This window comes from Thunnus maccoyii, chromosome 23, assembly GCF_910596095.1.
Source record: "Thunnus maccoyii chromosome 23, fThuMac1.1, whole genome shotgun sequence".
Classification (NCBI taxonomy): Eukaryota; Metazoa; Chordata; class Actinopteri; order Scombriformes; family Scombridae; genus Thunnus; species Thunnus maccoyii.
The window spans coordinates 1,118,939-1,132,560 of NC_056555.1; the positions used below are offsets into that span (position 1 = coordinate 1,118,939).

At 39.2% G+C, this 13,622-nt stretch overlaps 2 protein-coding genes across 3 annotated transcripts in view; both read left to right on the plus strand.

Moving 5' to 3' along the window:
- Nucleotides 1-3,250: 3,250 nt before the first annotated feature.
- LOC121891045 (toll-like receptor 1) lies at nucleotides 3,251-5,908 on the plus strand. The gene is made up of 2 exons (XM_042403773.1): nucleotides 3,251-3,327; nucleotides 3,445-5,908. The coding sequence occupies exons 1-2, from the start codon at nucleotides 3,314-3,316 to the stop codon at nucleotides 5,906-5,908; spliced, it is 2,478 nt and encodes an 825-aa protein (XP_042259707.1). The 5' UTR covers nucleotides 3,251-3,313.
- A 2,297-nt stretch (nucleotides 5,909-8,205) lies between these two features.
- The window catches only part of cnot4b (CCR4-NOT transcription complex, subunit 4b), a 40,567-nt gene continuing 35,150 nt past the window's right edge, over nucleotides 8,206-13,622 (plus strand). For both annotated transcript variants that reach the window (XR_006093858.1, XM_042403096.1), the window contains exon 1: nucleotides 8,206-8,425. The gene's annotated coding sequence lies outside the window, so the exon portion shown is untranslated. The remainder of the gene's footprint in view (nucleotides 8,426-13,622) is intronic.

Genomic DNA, 13,622 nt, shown 5'->3' on the forward strand with positions numbered 1-13,622 from the left:
AGAAAAGAACTGTTTAAAATTCAGAGAATGATGGAATTTACACAATATTGCCTGCACAGATGTTGATTGCATAAATGTCATTATTTCTGGATGAATAATTACTGTATATTCTGCTACTAAACATGCATGGTTCTGAGAAAAAAAAAAACAGTGATGTGTATGTCAAGGTGTGGCAGATCAGGAGATTAAACACGTCACTGCAGGACATTTCGGGGGCAGGGTGTGGCAAAGGTTGGGAGGATATATATGCAACCTCAAAGCTGGAGACTTTTGCCTGAAGACAGTTGAAGGTTACTTGTAGAAAATCCAATGGAGAAATACTTTTTTATCATCCACATAGCCTGTCTGCATTTTCAATCTGCAGAGTCGGTTATGAGAAGAGAGAACGGCTGGACCAGCATCCCTCACCCTTCTCCTCTGCCTCCAGACACTGGGAGACAGACGTCCACCCTGCCTGAGGACAGACAGGACTATTCTTTTGATGCTGGAGCAACAAAGGGAAGAGATATGGGCCCATTGCATGGAGGTTTCAGAGGGTTCCCCAGAAGAAAAAACATCAAAACAGGGCATGTGGCGCATTTTGGCCAGTTTAACTCAGACACTGTGAGTGCTGATGATCACTGATACATTTCAAATAGACACTGTTAATACAGAGTAAAGCAGCAGAGGGAGCAGTGACAATAAAGGGTCTGTTCATCCACATTACAAAAACTAGACTTGCAATCAGGTATATCAGGGTTTGTCATCATGATAGTAAACTCAACATCTTTGGCTTTTTGAGTGTTGTTCAGACAAAACAAGTAATTTGAATATGTTAACTTGGGCTTGACTGAAAAATCAATAGATTATTAAAGAAAATAACTGGCAGATCTGGCAGATACTACTGGTTTACTGGCCAACTTCATGTGTGAATTTGTGTAACTGTGTAAATGAATTAGCTTGTTGCAGTGAAATATTAAAACCCAACACTTTATGTTGCTGCACCATTCCACCATGTGTTGTGCATCGCTTTATACACATTTCCCTACAATTCAATGTGACATACTTGGTATCTTTGGAAACTTTGGGATCCCAACTGGAATTTCAAATGATGTTTTTTAAGTTTGAACAAAGCTTGGCAGCAGAGTATGAATCTGCGCTCACTGACCCACTGTCCTACTTCCTGCTATAATGACAGTTATTGCTGTACATTTAAGTTAGCTGTATGTCAATCAATAACATTTATGATTAACACCAGATAATGAGCTTTCATATGAAGTTGCTGTTGTTCCCATTTCTAAGACAGTATTATATGCCAATAAAACATTATCAATGTGTTTTTTCATCAGCATGGCTGTAATGGAATCCAAGCCAGGAACTGCAGCTCTCCTCTACACTGCTCTGGATGTTTAGGACTTTACACCTGTAATCTGACCCTGGGGAAGTGCCGGCTGAAGGGCCTGTCACGACAAACAGGTACATGTCTCTGTGGCCCATCAGTCACTTTACATGTATCAGATGTACTGTGGTGTGGTTGTAAATGGAATTAATCGTCTTAATTATTTAATTAATCTTTAAAATATTTGTCAGTTATGATTTTCTTTAAACTAAATTTGGAATGTTATGTAGCAAAAGTTAAAATATATTACACAAACCTGATCTGATGGAATATGGCTAAGCCAAAATCATGACTTAACCATAACCGTAATAATATTGAACATTATGATGGTATTTGATGCAATTAAAAAAAATGTATATAGTGTAAGGCCATCAATTTGTATTTGCTATGATGCAAATACAAAAAAATAGGTTTTTAATACATAAAAAAAGTTGTAATACCTACAACATCATATACATTAAATAGACATAGAGTATATTCAAAGGGACAAAAAGAGTTTCTGAAATGGTTATGGTGAAAAGATAGTAAGTCCTATAATGAAGCCTCTAAAACCACTAACAAGGAAAATGAAATGAAGCAGAGAAGTTCAATCAGTACTGGATTGTATTGTTCTAAAAGGTTTTTTCTGTTGTCATTACAGATAAATTCCATCAGACCCTGCAGGATTTCTAATCACCACCCTGCCCTCCAGCATTCTCCAGACATTGACTTTAATTTACAGTAGTAATGACCATCACATGTTATGTTAGCTCATATTACTGAAACAAATACAATATCGTATGAATACAGTAACTCACACTCAGTTTACCTGTATGTCCTGCGTATCAACAATTTCATGTGACTTTGATTTGGATAATAATTTGAGTTGGGTTACCTGCAGGACATTATGGGGCTATACAGTGTCTAATTCTGTTTTAATCATTGTTTTTAATCTGTTTGTAATTTTTTGATGCAGTGTGTCTTTGACAACTTTCATTGTGTTTAATGACTGATTTTATTCCATACAATTGTCTTGTACTTAGTACTTGGGTATTTCTGTAGTTTCACTTCTGGCTTTAGTCTTTTTAATAGGAGTTATAACATCCCCTCATCTCTTCTTTTATGCACCGTGATGAACACTCGAGAACACTGTAAGACCTTTAGGTTGAGTAATTATGAGCTATTGTGGATTTTAATCTTGTAAAGTATTATGATCATATACTTATAATACCATATGGTAGTGTAATGCATTAAGAAAGCTTGTTGTGACTCTTACAGTGTATTATACGTGTGTCAGAATGTGCCATGTAGGTATGATTTATGGGCTTAATATAAAGTGTTACAAAATGTGATGTATGACCTTATAAATGATGAACTCTCATGAATGTTTTTCTCTTTATTCTGTCTGACAAATAAAAGTGTGAATAAATCAATTCAGGATTGTCATGCATTTCAATTGTATTTGACTTTTTTGTCTTATGCTTCTCTGTGTGAAAACATCTTTCAGTTGTTGTCTTCACTTTATTCAGATCCATACAAATACTGGCATGGACAGACAACAACAGTGGTTATACCATCTGTTATCTGTTATATTATTTACTCTAGATTTTTTCTAATACAAAAAGTGCCATATTTTCATTTCTTCACTACAACTACTCACAAAATTCACCCCTTTAAATTTATTATACCTGTGTTTAACATTAGCTCTTATCCTCAATTAAAACATCTCCTTTCACAGTTTTAACAGATGATTTACGGTTATGAGGAACCAAAGCGAAATGAGGAATGAGGAAACACAGAAATGAGGAATTTACGAGAGAAAAAAGAGGAACAGAGGTTGTTTAGTGGTTGATGTATTGATCTTCAGAACACAGAGGATAAACATCAGAGCACAGAGCACACAGCTAAGACCTGAGCTCCAGACACTCACTTTTGAAAACTTATGCCTCTGAAGCTATGTTCACTGAAAGGTAAAGTACGATCATCTTTCCATTAATGTTAATTAAAATCATAGCAATAAATGACCATGCACAGCTACCAAAGCAGTTAACTTTAACTCATTTATTTAATTTATTTTGGTGTTTCAGCACAATTGCAGCTTTGCTGATGGGGACAATTGCTGTTATCTCCCTACTGACACCTCACTGCATGGCTGTAAAGGAAGATGATGAGGGATTTGAGCTGTGTGTTTCGTCAAGGCATAGAATGAAAGACCTTTCCCATCAAAATCTAACAGATGTTCCTTTAAATCTTCCCAATGACACGGAATATTTGGATGTTTCTCACAACTCCATCCAAAGACTGAATGTAGCTTCATTTTCAAGACTGTCTCGGCTCTGTTTCCTGAAGGCAACTCACTGTGGCCTGCAGGAAATTTCTCCCAGTGTGTTTAATCACACACCAGCACTCAAAGTTCTCAATATATCTTACAATAAGTTGACTATCATCCCTGATATTTCATTGAAAAAACTGAAAATCTTTGATTTGGCTAACAATCTCTACAAGAGCTATCGATTACCAGTGTCATTTCAGAACCTACAAAATCTAGACGTCCTTTCATTAGGAAGTACAGCTGCTCTGTCAGTCAACTATAATGACTTTGATCCCCTGATGAATGTCTCTTTGCAAAATCTGGTTTTGGGAGCAGGAATTCACTGGCAAAAGTATGATTCTGGAGCTCTTGGAAAATTTAAGTCTCTCCAGAAAATGTCCCTTTTCACATCTTTTTGTGGGTCTTTCAGTATGTTTGAGAGCATCCTTGTGGACTTGAATGTGACAGGAACACCAGCACTGAGATTCATCAGCATATTTCCCGATGACTGCAATGTGACGGATGACCCTTTTAAGAAACTGAGAGCAATGCCGTTTATACAGAATCTCACCATAGAGAACACCTGGATAAACAGCTCATTTATGGAGTTGTTTCTGAAGAATTTGTGGCTCTCCTCCGTTCATGACCTCTCATTTGTCAATATGACTTATAATGAAGATACACCAGATGGGTTTCAGTTTCGCACCATTAATCACACAATCAAACTTCGCTCAATTACTTTTGATCATGTGAATCATTATCAATACAGGTACCCCACAATTAACATGAGCTTTGAGGCCATCTCAAATCTCACCTATATAAGGTTCTCTGGGACTGGACTGAACATTTTACCTTGCAAACTCATATCTGCCTTGCCATCATTGGAGACCCTGGATCTGTCAGATAACCTTTTGACAGAATCAGGCTTCTGGTGGTATACATGTTCTTCCGTCTTTCCCAAACTGAGGCGGCTGTCTTTGAGCAAGAACCGCTTCTGGAGTCTATCTCTTATCTCAGAGAAAATACATCAGATGAAGATGTTGGAGTCTCTTGACCTCAGCTACAACTCCATCTCCTTGGATGGGGACTGCTTTTGGCCTGCTCAGCTGACTGAGCTCAGCCTGGGGAATAACAACCTTGGCAACAGTGTTTTTAAATACCTGTCTTCAAACTTTGAAAGGATTGACTTGTCAAAGACAGGAATAACAGCCATAATGACAGAGGATCTGTCTCATTTTCCCAGACTGACACACCTTCAACTCAGCTCCAACAGCATTCAGGTTATCCCTGCGCATCTCAACGCCCCGGCTCTACTCAGTCTCTATGTAGACCAGAACGCTATCACATCTCTATCCAGAGAGGTTTTGGAAGGACTTCCCAAGCTTCAGACCCTCAAGGCTGGACGCAATCCATTTGTCTGCTCATGTGACTCGCACTGGTTCCTCACTGCTTTCAATAAGTCTTTGCTCCCTGACTGGCCCTTGGATTATACATGCAGTACCCCACCGTTGTTTGCAGGTGTGTCAATGTCAGATTACAAAACCAGTGAACTGTCATGTGAGATGTGGCTCCAAGCTGCAATTGCTTTGCCTGTGATAATAGTTATATCTGCAGCCATAGGTCTGCTTTTCTATAAATACGACGGAGTGTGGTATACAAAGATGTTATGGGTGTGGATTAGGATGAAGAGGAGAGACAAGAAACGGTCCAACCTGTTGAAGAATGAATCGTTTTCTTATCATGCATTCATCTCCTACAGTCATCAGGACTCCAGCTGGGTGGACAGCCAGCTGGTACCCTCTTTGGAAGGTGCTGGGTTTTCACTCTGTGTTCACGAGCGTGACTTTGTCCCTGGTGACTGGATCATAGACAACATTATCAACTGTGTGGAGGCCAGCTACAAGACGCTGTTTGTCCTCTCCAAACATTTTGTTCAGAGCGAATGGTGCAACTATGAGCTCTTCTTTGCCCAGCACAGAGCCATCAGCGTCCAGCAGGACTCTTTAGTTTTCATCTTATTGGAGCCCATTCCAACTGACTGTCTGCCCAAGAAGTTCTTAAGACTTCGAAGTTTACTGAGGCAACAGACATACCTCGAGTGGCCGAAGGATGAACGGAAGCAGCAGGTTTTCTGGGCAAGTCTTAAATCCATGCTGCATATGGCAGACAAGTCTATAGTTCTGAAGAACGTGGCTTTGGCAATTTCAGATACAGCAGCTCTGATTACTGATCAAGTTTAACAGTTTAAGTAATCCATGCTAAAGCAATGTTATATTCCACAAATGAAGATGACACAGCTGGTTCTGCATGATCTTACTTGATTATCTACAATTTCTGCACATCTTATATTTTGAGGAGTTATAAATACGGCATTGTCACTTATGATTCTTTTAGAACAATTTAACTTCTGTGAATGATAAAACAGCAAGTTTTGTATCAAAACTTGTTACAAAACATCTGCTCACTGTAAACTGAATCATTCTCTAACAGCTGAAGTTCTCCAGTATAAAACTACAGTTTTTGAACAATATAAATATTCAGATTTCAGCTGTGTCAAAGTACATTTTTCTTAGTAGAGAAATATATTATCTGACTTGCTTAATGAACTTGTGTTGGTGCCCTCTGTTTAGAACCTGATTTTAATTAAAGCAAATGTCTCCATCTTCTGTTCATAATAATGCCCTACACCACACATCGGAATGTATGAATTAGAATGAAACTGTGTGGTGTACTTGGGTTTTTGTTGTTGTTGTTGTCGTTGTTGTTTTAAAATATGAAATATATTAAAATTACAATCCATGACAAATTTACCATTTTATCTTGATGATCTACTCTAATTTTCATTTTTAAAATAAACAAATAACCTCAATACACTGTTTCATATCTATGCTCTGCTTCTTACACTGCATTATATCTGCAAGGTTTTTGCGCAGAAACACATTGCAGTCACCGCAAACATGAAAACATATGCACAGACACATTCATATTCACTTTCAAAATATTTTTTTCAGTTTTAATGTGTTAAATTATTTCATTAATCCTCTTGTTTTATCTAAGATGTGTTGCTTTTGCTTCCCTAATTGTGTTGTGCATTTGAATAATTTCTAAGTTGTTTGTGTAATTCAGTATTCTTTGTGTGATTTAACCAAGATGATTAAAAATTATTTCATGCATTTTCTCTGGATAAGCGATGGGTACTAATTGTGGATCAGGGATTATTTCATATGATTATATGAATTAATTATATAAATATAAATGTATAGAAAATCCTGATTGTATCTGAATTTGCTATATGAATACAGTGTTTCATTGGGTAAACACTAAAATCAAACATTTCAAAATATCAAAATCAAAAATAAAACTCGATTGTCAAGCTTCCTTGCAGACGGCTGCTAATATGATCTGTATGGAGAAGTTTATCCTTGTGTATAATATACATATATGTAAATATAATAAATTGCATTGCTGCCAGCTTCATATTAATAATATATATGCTTATGATATATGATACCACTTTTTATAAGGGACTCTTTATAAAGGGTTTGTAAGCCATATCTAATATATCTAGATGTTAATAAATCATTTATAAATACTTTATAGTTGTGTTAATCCCTTTGGCTGGTGGTCCATATAGATGTTGGTAATATATTAATACATGGGTTTCTGACTTTTAAATAAGCCATCAAGTCTGTGGTTATAAATGTTCAGAATTAATTAATAAAGGAGCATTATAATAACCATTAGGTCTGCAGTTGTAAAGTCCCTCTCCACTCAAAAACCTGTTTTGTTTATTGTAACTTCACTTGGATGTTTGAGCTTCACTGTACAACATGATGTATGTGCAGAGTTTGTTTTCACATTCATCTGCTGAAACTGGAAAGCTTCTCTGTGCTTATTAAAAATCTGATTTGAAGGGGTGGGCCTCCAAGCATGATTTGTGACATCACAACTAGTTTGGAACCCAATTCTGGTCCAATATTCAAATTACACAAGTGTGATGTGGAAACTTAAAGCCTCCAGTGCACAAACACTGATAATGGACTTTACAGTGAAGTAGGAGACATCTCATGTCCACAGTTCAACTTTTAAAATGAAAAATATTTACATATTCATAGATTCTGGATTAGCTATTTAATGAGGGAGAAGGAGTAGATGTGATTTTAAGGATTTAACAAGATAATTGAACTTTAATTGTGGAAAAATCATACCACACACACATTATTATTTAAAGAATAGTGTTTTATATAGGAGGTGAAATGTCTGGAGGTAAAACATGTCTGGAGGTAAAGAATGCTTTATCGGATTATTTAAAATTGTTAATATTGACGTTATTTTATATACATCATCTACTATTCCTCCCTTCATATTATATTGTATTGTACTGTGTAAGCACTGGTCCATTTTGTTTACACAATTCAAAACAATATTCTTTGCAAAACAAAACAAAACACCGGTGTGCAGATGCTTCGCCGGTAGAGACTACAATACCCATCATTCCATGCATGCAACATCAAGACGATTTGCGCCGACTCACTGAGTTGTACAGTTGCCCCTGTTCTCTCCTCCTTTCAATGTAAGATGGTGGTTTGTGGTGTAAGTAGGTAGCCACTAGCCAGCATATAAACTAACTGAAAAGGCCGGCAGTCTCTACAAGACAACTGCTACTGAGTCCAACAGACGGCAGCTTTCTGTAACGGAGTTACTGTCCTAAACAGGCAGACATCCTGGAGAGGGATCCCCAATAACACATAGGCAGGGTGAGTATCCTGACCATCCCAATAAACCAACGCCATAAAATAGCTACCCATTAAACCATCATTTTCATACGTAGACATAAGTGACAAAGTTCAGCCAAAGCCTCATACAGCTGTCTAACCGCTGTCCATCTGTCAGAGGCGCTGCTCTCGGAGGAGAGCCGAGGCAGCTTCACTCACGTTGGGTTGGTGTTACAGTTATGTTCGGCTCTGCCGGCGAAGGGCAGGCCGCGTAAACTCCTCTTCCTGACAGCCTTTTGCAAGGCACACAACTTATAAACAACACACTTGTGTGAGTAGAAGTGCCGGTGTGCTTAGATAACTTTGGCGGGTTTTTTTTTTATTACACCGTGAGTGTTGTATTTCATGCCAGAGCAAAGCACAGAAAAAGGCTATCTACCGTAGCCGACGTCATACAAGACAGACAGCAGCATTCCGGGCTGGCAGCCAAGCCGGTTAGCATAGCTGGTTAACTTAGCTGGTTAGCCTAGCTTAGCCCGTCAGCAGCACCGGGGGCACCCCGGTGAAGTGTCACTTCACCCGGCACATGACTAACAACAAAGCTGCTGGTTCTAAACTTCAAACCAGTTGTACTTGTAATTTCACACTGTCTTATAACTGTGTGGCAATTAAGTATGTGCGTTACAGTACATATTAGCCAAGGGCTTAAGTCAGTCACTAAACACGGCTTTACTTGCACACTTTGCACTTTTAACTTACCCACAACTTGTTTGAAAAATTCAGTCGGTTTTCAGTCTCAGAGCTACTCAATACGGCGAATCGTTAGTCCTGTCCTGTTCTGTGCATATAGCCTAACTAAGAAAAGAAAGCAGACTGTGACTGGTCGCAATCAGTGATTGTTGATAATAAATGGCTTTCAGGAAGATTGAAATTGGAATTTGTTAATTGTTGGGTTACTTTGTTCACGATGTTTCATCATACTTTGTAGTTTTAATGGCGCTGATTTCAGAAATTTGGGTTCCTCTCCTTATTTTGTAATTGTCACCTCTGGGACATTCAGCATGTGTTGTCATACAACTGTATCAGTGAGAGAGTCAGGCCCTGTTGTTTTACATGCCACACTTTGCCCTGAGGTGATTAAAACCTGCGTGCTGAGGAGCAGGAGCAGGCTGTAGAGAACTGTTTTGACTTTGACAGAACTGTGTCCACCTTTAAAACCATCTGTCAGAGAGCATCTGTGCCCTGAGGCAAAGCTTCTCTGTCACATGTGAAAACAGTATGTTGTTAGGAGATGTCAGACTACCTTCTCCCTTTGAAAGATGAGTTTTGCAGATTGGAGAAGACAGTTTATAAGGGGTTGTGGAATATGCATGGTGGTATTGCTTGTTCAGTGCATCCAACACTGGTCCAGATCAGGATGTCTCTAGATAAGTACCATGTTGGTTTTAAATTAGCTGTGGATATTGAGGCAAAATTTTCTATGTGTATTTAAAGCTGTGCTAATAGCCTATATGTTTTATAAACAATGGATCAAATGACAATGTGTAATGTGAAAGGTCTAGGGACGTAGTCTCCTCGTGGATTAGTTGGTTGATATGCTCTTGTCCGATCAAATTCTCATTGGTTGAATAATTGCTGTGTTATTTTCATAAGGAGAAAAGTGCTACATCAACAGCCTTCCAGGATTGATCCATTATTTCCTGCGGCGGGAGGGACAGACTAACAAATCACCTGTGAAAACAAAGGTGTATTCAAAACACCCCTCTTGTTTTCACAACTTTGATCTCACCCAACCTAATGGAGACTGCTAGGTCTAACTGTACTCAACGTTTACTGAGCGTTTACTGAACATTTCCTGAATCAGTGTTTCTCCTGTATTTATAACAATGTGAACCTCTGCCGGGCCAAAAAAATATTTTTCAATGCCAAAACTAAAGCTAAATAGCCATTAATTTGGAAATCAATAGTGTTTTGGAGCCTCTGTGCAGTGCTGTTCCGCTGTATTTTTTACAGTCTATGGTTCCGATATGTGAGTCAACCTCTGTGTTGTTACCTGGGAAACTATTGGGAACATTGCCCTGTTAAGGAATACAGCATTGCGTAATATGTGTGTGTAGCGGGTGGGAGAGGGCGAGCGGCAGAAAAGTGACGAGCGGAGCAGAAGAGGTTAGCAGTAAGTTGCCAGTCTGGCAGTAAATGTACAGTACAGACTACAGTGTAACAGTTAATAAATGCTGCAACTTCTCATGACTAAGAAATGCCACGTCTGTTATTTACCCAACTGTTGGAAAAGTGAAGGGGGTTAGCTCTAAAGTTAGCAACAATAGGTTAGCCTAACCTAAAGATGCTAAACAGAGAAATAGAGAACGGAGAAATGTGTGGCTGCTGAGTTCACCCCCCCCTCCCCAGCAGCAGCAGGCAGCTGTTTTCAAAAACACTCTGATAAAGCCAGGATACACTACCTGCCTGGCACCAAACATCAGACAGACACAGTTAAGAGACAGGCTGGTGAACATACTGGAGCATTTAGCAGCTAAAGAGAAAGATCTTTTTCTCAGGAGTTGGTGGAAACCAAAACCAGAGCTAATTCATATATGAAACTGAGCCTAACGTGTCTGTACAGGAGGTGTTTTAGCTGCATTTTTTGTTGTCCGTCTCGTGCATCAGATGGAACAGCATATTTTTACTTTTCAAGTATTTCCTTCCATTTTACACATGTATAATGATTGTGTGTTTGACTCTGAGCACTGCCAAAAAGCAGGTGACCCACACTCAATACTGGGCCTGAACACATCCTATGTATTGACACCTCGGTATGGCACCGCCAGTCAATCAGCCTTGCTGCCAATTTTTCTCAGTGGCCCAGCAAAAAAATCCCCCATTGCCAAAAGCATTTTCCCCATAGATCACAATTATAAAAGAGATGTCTGTAAAACTGTTGACAGGGCATCTTGAACTTCAAACAAGGACAATTATGACTCTTTCTGTTATGAATTTTTAATCCATTAGGGTTTTATATTTCTAAAACTTTCCCAGAGCCTAGAAAAGTAATTTTAAAGTTCATGACAACATCCCAATGTAAAGTCTATGCACCGAGTGGGAAAGTGTGTGTGTGTGTGTGTGTGTGTGGGGGGGGGGGGGGTCTCATATTAAGTGGGCCATAAACCTGGAAGAACTTTTTTGGCTTGGCTTGGTGCCAGATGAGATATTTTCATCAAGTGAATGGGCACCATCTTTGGGTTTGGTATCCAGTTCCTACAGTACATCCTAATGCAGGACTGAAGCTGCTGCTCTGCTAACATGCTGCTTTTGCTAAGCAGGCTGTGTAGACACTGTAAAGTTGATGGTGTACAGTGTAGGGTATCAAACCTCAATACTTCTTGGCATCTCTGGTACTCAATGAAATTAGAAGACTTGACAGGTACAGAAAGCTGGCTCTGATTGTCAAAATTTGGCCAGTTTTAGGCATTTTTTTATTGAGGCAAAGCTCTTGTACAGCTGATTTTGTTAACTGAACATCTGAGTAATTTTCACTTTTGTTGAATTTGAAGAAGGGTTTGTAACATATTCATATTTTTTATATTCATATTTCGAAGTTCACTGTCAAAAAATGATTGTTGGGCATGCTAGTGGTCGGGTGATTTAGACAAACCAGTCATCCTCTGCTCTGATTGGTCTGGAGACCTTTGCTGCAAGTCATCCCCCATCTACTGCATTTCCTGTCTGTATCTCTACTGTCACTGTCAAATGTAGGAAAAAAAAATCTTTCAAAATCTATAGTTTGGAGCAAACTCCATCAGCTAATAGACTGGGATGTTGCTCCAGAAAAAGCTAGTAAGTGGACACTGAGTTATGATTGCACTGTTGTTTTGGAGTTTGGTATTCTATCGCCACTAGTATTGAAACATTTCAAACAATACCACATTTTTATCAGTGTTTGTGATGTTCTCATACAGTTTTATTAATGTGGTGGTCATCTTAAAACAAGGAAGTAACTAGTCATGTGGTAACAGAAGACTACAGTTTGCTTGTTTACTGTACAGGTTTGAAGCTACGTGTGTTGCCAGTGGCTAGCTTGTGTTTGTGTATGTTTTTCCTCCTGTTCCCCTCAACCTAATCACACCTCTGTGTCTGGTAAGGCCCTCCTCTATGGAACTAGGCCGTCATATTTCTTTATGAGCATACAGACAATGCATGTTAGTTAACCATTAATGGGAGAAAGCCATAACTTCATGATGGGCCATGTCTGTGTGAGCTTTTCTACTTCCTTGTATGTGTGGTGTTTGTCCTCGTGTTGCATTTTTGTTTCTGGTGATCAGTGAGGGATTTCAGCTGATTCTCTGCCAACAGAACCTGGATGGGGAGGCTATGTTAATGTTTTCTGAGGTAACTGACACACTGTAAATAGACACATTTCAGGCTCTGCCCTATTTCCTGAAAGAAGGCTCTGCGTCTTGTGAATCACCACAATGCCGAGGTTAATGTTTTCTCTCTGAACATATAGGCCCTGACTTTGTGCAGCAGTGGGCTAGGTGGGATCATTGGGCTGTGATTCTGTCCTACCTGGAGCTCTGCAGTCACAATCATATTGGGCTCTTTTAGATTTTAGATTTTCTCTTATTTTCTGTGCCATCAGTTCAGATTTGAGTGGGTATGTCTGTAGTGGCGCTTCACAGTTGCCATGGTCTCGGAGCATATGGGTCAAACTGGTTTTGAACTGCCCGTAGAAGTATTCACTCCATTTTACGTAACTACAGTCATTGTGTATCGGGCTCTGAGCGCTTCCAAAACGTGGGTGACCTACACTCAATAGTGTACCTCAACGCCTCCTGTGTAGTCACTCGCCACTGCTGCTGATCTGCTAAATGTGCTGCTAATGCTACACTTTCTGTCTAGACACAGGGTAAGAGTGTTCACTCTTGATTAAAAGCTCTGTTTTCACTGTCTGACTCGTGTCACGCCTCGTCTCTGGTCTCTCCCTGACATGCTGGAGTCAGTTGGCCCTGAGTGGAGCAGCTCACTGATTGCTGGTTTATTCAAAGTTTATTAATATTGAATGTGTGTTCAAATTGCACCAAATTCGACACTGCGCTCCCTTTGTTCCCCAGACATACACCTGCCGAATATGGAGTCAATCGGATGAACGGTTCAAAAAATAGGCGAAGGACATACAGACATACAGAAAACCATAGAGACAGAGATTACTTCCTGTAGAAGATAGATGTGGAAACTCAAATGT